This window comes from Amia ocellicauda, chromosome 21 (genome assembly GCF_036373705.1).
Source record: "Amia ocellicauda isolate fAmiCal2 chromosome 21, fAmiCal2.hap1, whole genome shotgun sequence".
In the NCBI taxonomy this organism is placed as follows: Eukaryota; Metazoa; Chordata; class Actinopteri; order Amiiformes; family Amiidae; genus Amia; species Amia ocellicauda.
In genome coordinates, this window is record NC_089870.1 from 15,002,348 (window position 1) to 15,017,360 (window position 15,013).

Consider the following 15,013-nt stretch of genomic DNA (forward strand, 5'->3'; position numbering starts at 1 on the left):
AATAGCCCAGATAAGTAAAGCACATGTTTGGTAATAATGGGGTCTTACTGATAGACTGAACTAGGTAGCAATATCACCACTGATTGAGGGGAGGGTTAAATCCAGAAAAAGCAGACCCTAAATGGAGATCTCAGTCATGAATTGTAAACAGCTCATTTTTTTTCCTGAACACCATGAAAATAATAATAACAACAACAATGTTAATATATTTTCACATTAGTGGTAATAGTACTGTTATGGGAAATAAATAGATCAGTTTTTAACCCTGCAGTATCTTTCGATTAATTTATTTTAAAGACATGAATTCAAGATTGAAAAAACTCAAATCATTGTAGGAAAAACACAACATAAAACAGGAAATGCTGCTTTGACATCTGGAACTCCTACCTGACGATAAAGCCGATGTGCTCATGATATCTTCCAGGTTGGGATCCTGTAACCTGTTCTATCCTGTCAGTGTTTTGTACAAAATGACATTGATTCCATTATCTCTGAAATTGTGCTATAATGCATGGAAAAAACGCATGCATGTATCATATATAATACTTCTATAGAAGAGAAGGGTTCTGTTTCAGTCCACAGCACAATTTAAAGTCCTAGGAGAGCAAGGGTGACTGAGTGGAGACTCCGCTTGCCCTCCGGATGGCAGTAATGCCCCCACAACAATATGCAGATGCATGCCCTTGGCACCTTAAGTCAAATTATTGTGCCACAAACGCTCGGTTGATATGTGTCCACCAGTATAGGAAACAACATATGGATGCAGTATTACATGCAACATACATATTATTAATAACTGCACAGAAGAAAACGTCCAATGCAGTAAGCTAACGTGTAAATGGGAAATTCCACATTTTGTATTGTTTTTTTGCTTTATCGCATCTATAGGGGTTGTTTTGTTTTTTAACTATATGCACAATAATCAAATTAAACTCTAGAATAATAAGAAAAACACGGAAGCCAATAATATGAAAGCAACGTAAACACTCTCATTGTAAAATACCTAGTAACAGAAACAAACTCCTCCTGTCGCAGTTCTGCGCGGCTCCACCAATGGGATCGGTGGGATTCGGCACATCTGCGCAGACCTGCGGACATCTGCGCTACAAGTCCGGCAGCGAGGAGGGTGTCATCACACGTCACCGGCCACAGCTTCTTATAAACGAAGTGCCCCGGCGTGGAGGAGCTGCACTGTCACCCGTAGCAGGGCTGCCGTCTTTACGGGCGGGAGGTGGGCAGTCGGTGGGCATCAGCCTGTTCGTTTTCCTCTCTGCGCATTTATCACTGTGCATCAATACAATCAATCCAGGCAGAAACGCCAGGGTGCCAGACATGATCAGTAAACTAAAAGGCTGAAAGTTTGTCTTATTTTGTTAGTTTAGCTGCAGTTGCAAGAGAGACAAGTGTGGAAACAAACCGCTGCAGCCTTGATCTGAACATAGCAATAGTCCGCCTTGAGATCCGGGTGCATTGATCATATCCATTCACACACCGGTTCCCAGGCCATGGATAGGGGAGGCTGTCGGTTAAATGGCGGTGGGGGGCAGGGCGGCGGGACGGAATCGGAATCGCGCCTGGGGATGATCTCCCTGGAGGACCTGGAGTCTTTCTCCGAGGATCAGCACTCGGACTCGGCGTACAACAGCAACGGCAGCCTGGAGGACGAAGCCGAGCCCATGGAGGAGGAGGAGCAGGACAGGCTGCTGCACTACTGGCAGGACGTGGGCAGGGGGCATCAAGTGGATGTGCCCAGGGGTAAGAGCATGAGAAGGGGGCCGGGGGAACTAACCAGGGTTGCTTATATGTGTGGGGGGGGGAAAGGGGACAGACAAGTTTGCAGCGACCCAATACATTGCAGTTGTAGTTTTTTTTTAATGGGACGATTTCATTTCCTGGTATTTGTACATATTAAGTGTGTGAAATAAAACTATTCAAACTAGATTAAATTGTCTAAATTAATTCTGTGATTAATCCATGATCAGCTAAGATCTATCAAGGAAAACGATCAGGGTTAGAAGATAAAGACCTTGTGTCTTTGACAGTTTCTATCTAGATGTTGGTTTACTCAGTATTGCAGTCTGTAGGCAATAACTTTCTTTGCTGGCTAGGACAGTACCTAAGGGGTTAAATGAGCACTGTGCTTTGCATTTGTAGTAGTACAGTGAAAGACATCCTCATGCCCCGCTGTCAGGGTGAGAGGGAAGCATGGCTATTAAGCTCTGTGGTAACAGTTTATACATCTGGAAGCCAGTCAGATACAGCACAAGTTTAAGCAGCACCACTACTAATTTCTCTCTCTGTCGTAGTCTCTTTCTGAATTCACAGGCTACACTGCTTTTTGTTAAGCGATTTGTGAGGAGAGAGAATTGTCCCAGGACGTCCCATTAAAAGATGTCCCTGTGCTGGTCATTAACTGTAACAGTGCATGGCTAATAAAGCAGCAGTGGCATTAACTGCGTTAGGGAGAGAAATCACTCTGGTCACTAGCCTGTTTTCCACTAAGAGCAGGAATGTTGTTTATTTTGTTTTTCCCAAGTCATTAAGTATGCACCACAAGGAAAATAATACAGAAAGATTTTTTGCATATAAACTAGGATCAGCTTTGTACAAAACAAAGGAACCTTTCATGAAACAATACAAAAATGCAAATCACAGAACACAAAGATTTGTTCACAGATTTCAGGATAAAAAATAAAATGAACAGGGTGGTCAATTTTACCAGTTGAAGTGTGTCAGTTGCTGTGAAACCTCTAAGTAAGCACTCTTGAGAACATCATTTTGAACACTATATAAAGCACTAGACTAGATTTATGTTTCCTTTTCCTTCAACTGAAGATTGTGCATTAGATACAACGTAGCCGCAAATAAGCTTAAGACTAAAAATAAACATTCCTTAGACCAATTAGACAGTGTAATACTACTGATGTGCAATCTAGGCTGTTTACAAATCATCACCTGCTGAGCACCTCATACCTTCAATATGGAAGGATATATTTTCTTAAAAATTACACACACTCACACTAATGACTGCAAGTTGGTCATATGCAAGGCAAGAATATATTGCTTAAATTGAAGCACAGTCTCACATCTCAAATCCTTGTTTGTAGATGCTGTATAAATGGTCAAGTGTCACTGGGTTACGATTTGTTTATAACGATTTCTAGAGTTCATTGTTGTAGGTAAATACCAAGCATAGTCTGCCAGATATTTCACTTATGCGGGTCTTTAGTGTTGCTCATGTACATTTAATAACACTTATAAGCTATACATTGATTCTGTATTTTTCCTTAAAATTAAGTTAATGCTTGTCATGCTACCCTTGTTGCTTACTACTACTTCTCCAGGTTCTCTGTGTATGCATGTGCAAGATTTAAATCAGATCTGTTCATCATAACCTGCATCAGGAAAGTGCTATCAGAAGGTGCCACAAGCTGAGGTGTAAATTAACCTTGGAATAAATGTAAAGCCTGTGACTTGGCCGAAACCACACAAATGCCAGCCCATTACACTCCACTCCACTCCACCCCCTCCGTCCCACTTTGGTCTGTTGCTGCCAGGCTTCCCACAATAAAAACAAAACGATAGAAGCCAATGACCCAGAATAGAAGGATGAATCAGTCTTGGCTTAGTCAATGTGATCTTTGCTTTTCCTCTTGCATAGTATTACACAAGCTGCTCCCTACCATGTGCCCCATGCACGCAACTACAACACTAAGTTCTTTAAAAAGGAATGCAGTGGAATTATTCATCAACTAAATGCACTTTCATCTCCAAAAAGCATAGACTGCACATAAACTCCACCCAGAACAAAAACACCTGTTGCTTAGTAAAACCAATACTTCTTGTGGCTTTGCTTGTTGTTGTTTAACAGCAGCAGATTTACCACCCCTTTCTATTACAGCAGTTGTAATCTGTGAAATTGATTCCAAACGGGTAATTAATAGTTTATAATGCATTGAAGCACAATGATACCAAGCACTTACATGGAATAGTAACAGGATCTAACATGTACACAGATCACTGCTTCACACTGCAGTGGTGCTGTTGAGACTTGGCTTCAGATGCAATGCCTGCAAACCTCAGTTTCTTAACGGTGACCATGTGCTCCCCACAGCAATGCTACTACAACTAAGCTACTTCACAGTAATTCCCAGATGTATGGGGGAAATAATAATTTGTAAGGTTTAATGAGCAATTCTCAAATACACAAACAAAGTTGAATTTTTGACTTAGTTGTACACTATATATGAACAACATATCGGTCTGCAATAGTAGTTCACACAGATATGTTACTGTCTCCACCAGTCTGAACCTCGCCCCCTCAGCGGCAGGACTGCAGTTCAGATTACTTCATGGCCTCTGAAAGCAGCACCATGAGTTTGGATGAAGAGTTCCCCAGCAAACATGACATCTCTTGCTGCTTCGCAGGCATATTGCACACTGGGCGATACCTCCGCTGACACGGCCCTTATCTTTGTTGGCAAAGTCAGTTCCCTGGATTAAATTAAATGAGCTTTATACTTTTCTTCTGAAGCAGCAAAAACACAAACGTTCCTGAATATATACGATTATAAATATATTTGAATATGTATGGCATTAATTTAATTAAAGACGGAGACAGCAGTTCCACTGAGTTCCACTTCCTCTAACAAAAAAAGCTATTGATAGAAACTGAAAGTACTGCGTTTGCTGTGTAATGTCCAGCTTGTTAGTAGTAACACAAACTATAAGTACACCAAGTTTGCCAACAATAAGGATGAATCGAGCAGTGGCAAGAGTTTTAGGATCAGGTTTCATGAAGTGCCAGTGAGCACAGGAACACTTTGCCTCAGTCTCTTATTTCCAGTCCCACACAGATGAGAAATGTTACACTTGTAAGGTGATGCTGTTCCTTGTTCGTTATTCATTTTGTCATGGAATACAAGTTCCTGCCAATTTTTGGTGTTGTTGGCTGATGGATGTAGAGTTGTGGTTTTGTCAAACACAGTGACTTCATTGCTATAAACCAGCATGTATGTCTGCTACTTGGAAACTGCTACCAGTGTTATAAATAACAGCCGTGCCTGCAGCAGTGGTGGATAGTCAGTGTGACCTACTTCCACACATAGGAATGCAGTACAAGTGCTTTCAAAAGTACATCAAATCCAGACCAGCTGTTCTTAGAGTACGGCAGTTTCAGCCGCACGCTCTCCGGGATCACGTCACATCGATTACCACATCTGTATATGTGAGAATCAGTCCCACTTGTCCTCTTAGAAATAGGATCTATTGCATTAGTTTTTTTTGTTATTATTAACATGATTGACAGTATTGCTCTTGTACAATCTAAATTAGCCAACATGATGAAGTCATATTTTCCCACAAGTTGTGTTGGAAAGTGATGCTTGCCAGTTTTCATCTATTTTGATGTTAATCACTTCCAATTAAGGGTTTAGTGAAAAGATTTAAAAAATAATAATACCTCGAAAATATGTGGTTTGTGCATCAGCTCCAGTTGAACTGGATAATGTGACATTTGCACAGCGGTCTTCCTGGTTCTTTGAAAATCCCCCTAATTATCGTTAGCTGTAGCGTAAGGCATGATTTTCATTCTCCTATCTGTCATCATCACAAGAATTTTTAAGGAATTCAGATCTGTACACTGGCCAACAAATAGTTACCGAGCACAACAAGTTCCATGAAGGAAGTTGACAAAAATCCAGTAGGTGTGTAATCACTGCCCTCCTCCCGCCCCTTTCTCTCAGCCCATAGTGCCACTCTCTCCTTGCTCGGCACTGCCCATCCATTGTGATGACCTCTCCTCTGCTGCTCGATGGGCTGCAGCAGGACGATGGGCTGCTCAGGTCAGGAGCTCCTAGTCACAGGAGAGCAAACTATCACAACAAATCGGCAGCCTCTCAGGCATGCAGCTACCACACGCTCAGGGGAAGCAGTTTGTGTTTTTTTTATGTTTGAACAAAAAAGTAGATTCCACAATTCAGGCAATTCGTTTAATACAGGCATGTGTTTTTGTTCAGCCACGGGTGATGGCATTGGAAATGTGAGGAGTTGGTCTAACTGTGCAATGGGGGGCAGAGTACAAACAAGTCAATGCGTTTTAACCTGAGGAGACTCAACCATAACTCACTAGCTTGGACCCATGTGTCTTTTTCAGCTCAGTGTGGAGCAGATTCATCAAAACTATCCACAGTCTTTCTGTGGTTAACTTCACCTTTATCTTCCTTAAATCTGCAAGTTTTCAGGCACGTACGCTGAAGTCCGTGTCAGTGAAGTGGCTTCAAATGGCAACATGGGATTGTTTCCAGCCTGTATGGATACATTTATTTAATAAGCATGAGCCAGTCCACCAGTTTTAAGTGAATGCAAGTACACTTGGTGGGCTGATAAAGTTTCCATCATCTTCCTCCTGTGTGCCAGGGAATTCTCCATCTGATGGTCTAATTTGAGCAGAACAGCCAAGGCCACCAATAGGATCATCCAACTTTGTAAGGAAACCCCACTGTAGTCTAGCCTAGAACACCTGATGCCTGTAGGTTAAATACCTGGCAAAGTGGCAACACAACCACTGACATCTGGATTTAAGGAGGAAGATGATGGAAACATGACAAAGGCATCTTTTCCCAAGATTTATCTAGGGAGATAACACACCTATTTCTACCCGCAGCCAGACATTTTGACTAATAAGCAAGAATAAGTCTCAAATTTCTTCAAATGTGATTGAATATCGTATACTGAGGTTAAGTAAAGTAGAAAACACTCTGGGTGGGTCAGATCATAAACTGTTTGACTTGCAAATAAGATTTTAAACAATGAATTTGCATTTTATGTTAGGAAATATCCCAGTAGTTGTATACAGCGCAATGTATTTTAACAACCTTAAACCCAGAGTCTCCACAAAATCAACTCTTCATACATTCACACTCTGTTTCTTTCTGTCACTGGGGCTGTGGTTCAAAGAGTAAGGCTAAGGTATTCGATTTCAAAGCAAGAGATTTGGCTTGTTTTTCTTTCCCCCAGAGCAAACCAAACTACTGATTGGACTGATGGGGAAGAGTCCCCTGATAAGGTATTAACCATTAAATGCACTAGGACACATTAGACAGCCTGCTGGGACATTTTGGCTCTGTTCCAAGAACTTTTCCCAGATTCTGCTTTCTGCTTTCCAGAGATTGGGAAAACTGAATTTGCAATCAAACAAAATAATGATATTCTTCTGGATATTATTTAAATGTTAGGCTAATTAATTGTCAAATCTGTATTAACTGAATATGTGATTTTTTTTTAAGAGAAAAGTATAGATCACAATTAAATATCACAAAAAACATAACACCTGAAATTAAGACTATTTGACCAAGCTGAACTTAAATTAGAGATACAATAAAGTACGAATGGACTTAGTTATATTTTGGTTGGTAAGACCAATATGTGATTTTGATTAATTTGCTGATGTATGCATTCAAATTACATGTAGTCCAATTAGAGTTATATTTTGGTCCAGGTTAGGGTTAGGGTCCCCAGTAAATGTAGACTTTTGTTAAAGTTAGGGTTGATTTTCTACTGATTTAACTAGTGTGGAATAAATATTTCAATATATAAAGTAGGTAAGTAATCTTTTAATGTAATACAATAAGGCACATTAATCTGTTTAATTATATTAGTAACTTATTTAATTTAAATATGTATTTATAATATTATTCCTTTATGTATTATTTCATTCAAATTCTGTGGCATTCCTGTTCATGCCTAATGGCACACTGGTTGGGAAATGCTGAACCAAACCACCACAATATGACAGTGATGGGTTGTTAATTGTTTAAAATTAAGGTATAGTAATCACAAAAAGCTTAAAAACAAATGCAGATCTGCTGACACTACAGAAAATTAAGTAGGTCAGAGAATTCAGTTCCCCATTGGGATAGCACAGGGAGCTGGTGGCAGTATTTGTATTGTTTTTGCAACCCTTTCGTGCATTCCAGAGTTTTGTAATGAGGAAGTTAAGCAGTCGTGTGACACTGTTTTTCTGCTGAGCTCATGCGTGCAGAAGATAATCTAGTCAATGGGACATCGCAACCGTGCCAGTGCTTGCTTGTACTTCTTGGCACTGAATGGTTCATTAGCAGAAGATGAATGATAAAGGGGTTCAGGGAAAGGAAGATGGGGGGGGGGGGGAGCAAGCTGTGCAGCATTATGTAGATTAAAAGAAAAAAAAACTCCTCGGCAAGTTCACAACATCTCACTCCCTTCCACTTTGCCTGTTTGCCATTTCCAAATGGAAGAAGATGGTGCTTAGCCTCTGTCCAAGATTAAAACGGTCAGTAAAGAACAACCGTAAAAGCACCCCCGAGCCGCTCCCTCTCCCCTCGCATTGGCAACAGCACAATGGCAAAAGTGTTAATAAGTTCTAATTAATGCCAAAGTCATTAAGTTATTGTAAACAAGTTAAAGAAAAATGTGCTCTGGTTTCCCTTGGCCTCCCGCAGACTGTAATGGTGCCAAGTGTGTTGGAGGCGAGCCGAACTCCAGCAGACGCATCTCGGGCGCCCGTAGCTCCCAGTCTATCAACTAACGGGCTGCTGCGCCCACCCATCCGCCCGACCCCCCCGAGTGCACAGATTCTGAGGCTATTAACAGCGCACACGGCTCGACTGCAGCTCTGATAATCCTCCTCACTGGATACACCCCCGCCTGCCAAGCGCTCTCGAGAGCCACAAGTCGAAATAACATGCCGTTGTAGAGACAGCTCAGTTTCAAATTGTGAGTCAATTTTGTGTGAAAGCGGTACAAAATAGTAAGGTATTACAATTGTACAGTATTTTAATATTCAGAGGCACAAAACAAGACTATCAATCCTGCTTTAACCTTTACTTAATTATGTAGTTGCATTAGGTGTGCAACAACTGCCATTTAATAAACCCACAATCATTTAATAATAAAAAATGTATTTGAATGATCGCTAAACCAAACGTACCAGCCTTATACAGACAAATGTAATATGTAACCACCATGACTTCTGCTAGTTACCCAGGACTTTGATAAAAACGCTTTTCTGCATTAGCGTTTGCCAGGCCAGGTGACCCTAACAGCCACCCTTCTCTCCCCAGACATGGCCGCGCCCATCCAGCAGCTGACCAGCAACAACCAAGGCACACAGGACAGAGAGAATGTGCCCTTCTCCCTCATCACCCGCAAAGAGAAGGTGAGTCCAACCCCCTGGCATCTCAAGTGCTTTCACTGCAGACCCCTCACAAAGCACTGCTGAAAGATATACTAAACAAAACAAGAAACACACACACACACGCACACACAGAGATAGACAAACATATTTGTTTCTTGTGACCTACTTCTGAGAGCTGAGGGCGAATACAGAGACCGCTGTATTAACCTTACTAAATCACAGGGCAGCTGTTTATTATTGTCGAAAGGAAAATACCACCATCAGCATGGAAAGTCAGGATCTGATTGAAGTGCCCATCGGAGGTGGCATCAGAAATCAATTTAAAGCCAGTGGTTTGCATCTGGCTCAGTGGTTGGCTAAAGCAGAAAGGAGGTGAAGGTCACTGCTTTCCCGATTCATCTGCTTGAGTTACCGTGACATGACCTGCTGACTGAAAGACTGCCGTCATGATGATAGCACTGTCCACCCCCCCACCCATCCCAGCTCTCACATAGCAAAACGCACAAACTACCTTGACTGAAACAAACAATCTGAGCTTGTTTTGTCTTTAGTTTTTTTAATCACTGTTTTTTAGGTATGCATCTTTTTATTCAAGTGTTTTTTACTTACTTAATGTTTAATTGATCTAAAACATGTCTTCATTAACATTGCTATTCTTTCCACCCTTGCTAAGATTTAAACGAGGGGCAGGTGTTATCTCTATTAGCAGGGAATAAGTAGCGCACAAACCACACTAATAGGAACATCGGGGGGGGTGGCTAGGTCAGCGTATCACTTCAGGACAGAGGGCTGGCTCTTGTCAAACCAACACATTGAACCTACTTAAGGCATATGAGTTTGTGTGAGAAGCAGACATTTTATTTTAAACACAGCAAAGGCTATTAGCTAACTAGTATCCTTAAGAAAGTATAAATATCACTGTCTAATACGCTTACCTCATCAGCAGGGGCTTTTTGTCATTAACTGTTCGACAGTTCAAAAGAACCAAGAAGCAGTCCGCCCAGCTCCACAGGAAGGCCTTTGTAAATGATTGAATGGTCTTTGTGGGAAAGTTGGGGGGGGGGCTCCTGAACACATATTCCCTCAAAAAATGTAATGCACTGGAGTCTTCTACATTTCACAGCAGGCTAACCAGTTAAAGAGACAGGTTTTTACATTGTCTTCCTGAAAGCAATGCCTGATAACATGCATAACAATTCTGACTCCAGCAGAGGACCTAGGGGGCTGACCTGTGTGTGTGTGTGTGTGTGTGTGTGTGTGTGTGTGTGTGTGTGTGTTTCTGCAGTGTGGGGACATGCTTTACGAGAAACGGCACTATGAGAAGGCCAACTGGGCGTGCATCACAGTCCACGAGGAGCAGTACGAGCAGAGCATCTGCCTCGGCTTCATGAAGCTCATGAGATATATCTGTCAGCAGAACTCCTCAGGTGACTCCTCCGGACTGCTATTGTTAGCGCCCACTCTCCCGGCGGAGTGGGCTTTCTGAGCAGAGCTGAAGGGCATAGCCAGATGCAAGTCATTGAGTGTAACATTGAGGATCCAAACAGTGAAGGCCTGGTCCAGTGGGCCAGCAAGGTCATCAGAGCCTCTACAATCCATGGTTGAGTGAAGCTTTACAAAGAGCATAATTCTCAAGACCTCAAGTCCTAAATGTTCAATTGTATTCAGCAGAACATCTTTAACATATAGGACAGTTCTGTTACTGAAACAGGCTGATTTAAGATACCATCAAGCACTTTGGTTCTACAGCCAATTGTCCTTCTCCTTCTCTGCAGGCAGCTACCTTGGGCTGACCATTCCCATAGTGACAGTGGTGCGCACTGCAGACTCGCACTCCGTCCTGTCACGGGAGGTCAGTGTCGCCTATTACCTGCCCACACACCACCAGGCACAACCACCTCAGCCTTACGACGCGGATATTGTCATCGAGGAGTGGCCTGCCACCATCATCTACGCCAGGTCGGTTTCACTCTTTTCAGACATGAGAAAAGTATTATTAGGCATACACAATGGGAGTGTTCTTTTGCTAGTTTAGATGAATGGCAATGTGTTCAGTCTTAACTTTCTATTAATAAGTGACTCTCCCTTGCTCTCGCAGGCCCTTCAGCGGGGCCACCAACGAGCACACCATCCTGAACGAGATCAGCCTGCTGGCAGAGGTGCTGGAGTGCCCGGAGATCCGCACGCAGGAATCCTTCATCGTGGCAGGCTACACCAACCCTGCTGCCGCCAACAGACAGAACGAGATCTGGTTCCTGGAGCGGCCCTGACCAGCACTGCTCCCTCCTTCCCTTTATACCTCCCTCCTCCAATCTCTCCTGGACCAGAAAACACAGTGCCGGCCTCAGCTGGCTCCCACGGCCAGTAGCCCCCTGGCCAGCACAGGTCTATTCCACACTCCACAGTGAGTGATTGGAGCCAGGCTATGCCAAGATAACACTTCTCACATCTTGTTCTTTGTGGTGGATTCAGGTCTGATGCACAAAGAGACTGCATCAAGTTACTAAACATAGCATGCAAAAAAGTATATTTTGGTAAATAAAAGATCTTCTATACTTTGGTTGATCATTATACCAACTTGGAATATTTTTAATAATCTGAATCTTGGCAAAGCCTGGTTCTGAAGTTCGGTCTATTCCTGGTGTAGGGTTATAAAAATGTGGATACTATTATGAACATTTTCTTCTCATAGTAAGATAATGGAAAAGAATGAGCAAAGCATTGCTACAATTATGGAATACAATTAATAATATATCTTTCTAGATCTGTACAGACACAGTGACCCACGCCAGCACATACACACACCTGCACGACAGATACCGGAACAAATTACCACTCCCGTAGTCTGCATGTAATAGAATCACTGAACTTGTTTGCTGTATGACAATCGAGAAGGAATGCATTCCTCAGTCTGGAAGCCATGTCCCCACCCTTATTACTATATATCTCTTTGGGCTCCTAGCTGTCCTAGACATTACTATTAGTGAGTGTGTAATACTACCCAGCTACGTTAAAGAGATGAATGTGCACATGTATGTATATGTTTTCTTGTGAGTTTAGAGTATTGAGAATTATATTCACATTAATAATGCTATTTTTGTTAAATATTTTTTGAAAAAAACTCTTAGCGATGCAGCTGAAGTAGTCAGTAGATGACGGGCTTACGAAGTTAAATTTTTTATTCACCTCAACAACAAATAATGTTCTGCATTGCTAGTAGCTATTCTAGATGTTATTACTAAAAAGAAACTCAAATTCAACATTATGTACTCCAATAAGTATTTTTTATCACCAATGATTTTTTTAATGACATGTATGGTTTAAAATAATTACAGTGCTATAAATCTAAACGTATACTTAAGAATACCACCCTTAGTTTAAAGTGACTTATGTTTAACATGTTCACAAACTGGACCACTTGGAATCAAAGCATTATAGGTGTGTGTTAAACCACGTGACAACTGATGCTATGATTGGGGCGGGTTGTCTGTAAAGGATGTGGTTTTAAAGAGCTCTCTGCGCAGATACTTGAAATGAAGACAGAGCATGCTACTTAAATAGTGCCCTGATGCTTTTCAGACACTGTGGGCTCTGCTAAACAGAAACATGGCCAGGGCATGCTCTCTCAGAATCAGCCAGCATGGCTAAATGCAGCCCAAAACAGGATCTCAGTTGCCGTACCACTTTACTCTATTCTGATGAAACTGTCTATCCATTATATACTGTGTATACAATAAACAAGCACACACACACACACGTATATACTATATTACACTATAGTATTGTACAGAACAGCACTGCCAGCATCAGTACATAAACAGGGTAAGCAGGGACATTACTTAAAACAAATAAAGGAAGTATGCTGCTGGAGATCTCTTCAAGCAGTTTCTGCCTCAGAAGTTGAAACGAAAGGGTTTAGACCCAGAAAACAGATTGGATGTTTTCAGTCCAGTGCAGGACATGCGAGGGGTTCGGCAGTTAAACGTGAAATGGGAACGACAGGAGAAAAATACAAAAAACAAAAAAAGAACTATAACAAAATCTCCCAATTAAAACCAAATGGCTTCAGCTGCTTTTGAACTAGGCCATTTCTGCCGCTTTTTATGCTCTTTGAAGTTCGCTGGATTTCAAACCTGATTAATCTCAGGGGAGGCAAAGCATTAGAAATATATTTGAAAACAAAAATTGGGTTCGCTCAGTTCGACGTTCAGAATCCTTCAGCGACCAGAAACAGGTCTACTAAACACCTGAATTAAGCTGGATAATTGAGAACCTACAGTTTTGCTTTTTTTGTAAGTGTTTTGTAGAAGTGTGCTGTATAAGATGTTTTGATGAAGTGAAAAGATGAGAGCTACTGTGGATTTATGTTTTTGTTTTATGTTAATGTTGTCTTTCTTTCTTCCTTCCTGTAACAAAATACAAATAAATAAATAAATAAATAAATAAATGTTAACTATGAGCCTTTTCAAGAACTCTGTGTGTTTCCGATCTATGTTGTATGTTGGGGTCGTCATGGGAGCATTAGAAAAGCATGCAATTGTGGCAAAGAGTTATTAAGACAGGAATCATATATTAAAACAGATATTAAATGAAACATCATGTCACATTTTTAAGACACTCTTACAGTAACTACAGATAACTGTCAAAATATCAGAATAGATGGCACGCACACTGGGTAAAAACCACACACATAAGAAAGAAGGTTTGTCACTTTGTAAATAGTATTGATTTATGTGGTCACAATCAGTGCAATGGGTTGCTTTGGAAAGAGCCCCAGGTTACATGAAATCCAAGTCAGTGAAATGGAAAGGTTGACAGCATGTCTGTACATCTGATGCTGTTGTTCAGCCACAAGCCTTCACAAGCTTCCCCTGCACCGAGAAACGAAACCACAGTTGACCAGCCACGGAAATCCCAATCTCAGAAAGTGTCAGATAAATCCATCTCTTCTCTGTACAGCAGTACAGTGCATGCAGAACACAGCTCAACTGACACACAGCTCATTTCCTGTGAAACCCTCCATTCTGGCCTTACGAACAGGCACGTAACTCCAGCCACCGCCCCACCCTCTACATCCTCTTTTCCAGCTCCTCTCAGCTAACGCATGGAGGGATAAGCAGATCCCCAGCAACCCCAGCCCGCCAGTGTGATTCTGGACTGGGAGCTATTTTTACATTGGTCTCTGAGAAGACTGTATTTTGAAATAACAGTGTGAACACCACAAGCACACAGCATGACTGTCTGGGTGCCCCAGGGTGAGCCAGTGATCAGGGTGGGAGAGGGAAGACAATCCCACTCTGTGTCTCTGCTGGATGGGAAATTGGGAAGCTCAGTCTCAACTGAATTCACAACTGCTCCTATCTCCCTGCGTAAGAGCGTAAGAAATCAATGATGACTATTATACTAAACTTCTTAGTAACATCTTAGTCTTTCCTAAGGAAACCAAAAAACAAATACTTTTGTTTCATAAAAAACAAAAAGTTTACAAACGAGAGGAGGCCATTAGGCCCATTGTGCTCGTTTGGTGTCTATTAATACTTAAGTGATCCAAAGATCACATCGAGTCTATTAGTATCGTATCCTTTAGAAAGCAGTATAGCAGCAGAAACATTAGTCTTCAAATGTCAGGATGCAATACCTAACATCTCCCAAGGATCGGACTATGACCCAAAATAATCTGGCACCGCCACATAGTTAAGGACATGAGAACAGTTTCATAACCCACAGTGCCACTGGTGTGCCATGGACATGCTATGTACAATGTATTCTGTCATCTCCTGAAATTTACTATCAGTAGCTGAGCACAATTTTCTCTTTTTGAGGGACCCCCACTATAGG

The 15,013-nt window shown here is 41.7% G+C and overlaps 2 protein-coding genes across 2 annotated transcripts in view; one reads left to right on the forward strand and one right to left on the reverse strand.

The window, feature by feature from the left end:
- Nucleotides 1–15,013, reverse strand: part of fancm (FA complementation group M) — a 58,956-nt gene that overhangs the window by 40,566 nt on the left and 3,377 nt on the right. The gene's annotated exons all lie outside the window — the stretch shown is intronic.
- Nucleotides 1,172–13,634, forward strand: soul3 (heme-binding protein soul3). Its single transcript, XM_066694293.1, has 5 exons — nt 1,172–1,755; nt 9,102–9,196; nt 10,461–10,602; nt 10,951–11,134; nt 11,274–13,634. Exons 1-5 carry the CDS (start codon nt 1,506–1,508, stop codon nt 11,443–11,445), a joined length of 843 nt encoding a protein of 280 aa, XP_066550390.1. The 5' UTR covers nt 1,172–1,505; the 3' UTR covers nt 11,446–13,634.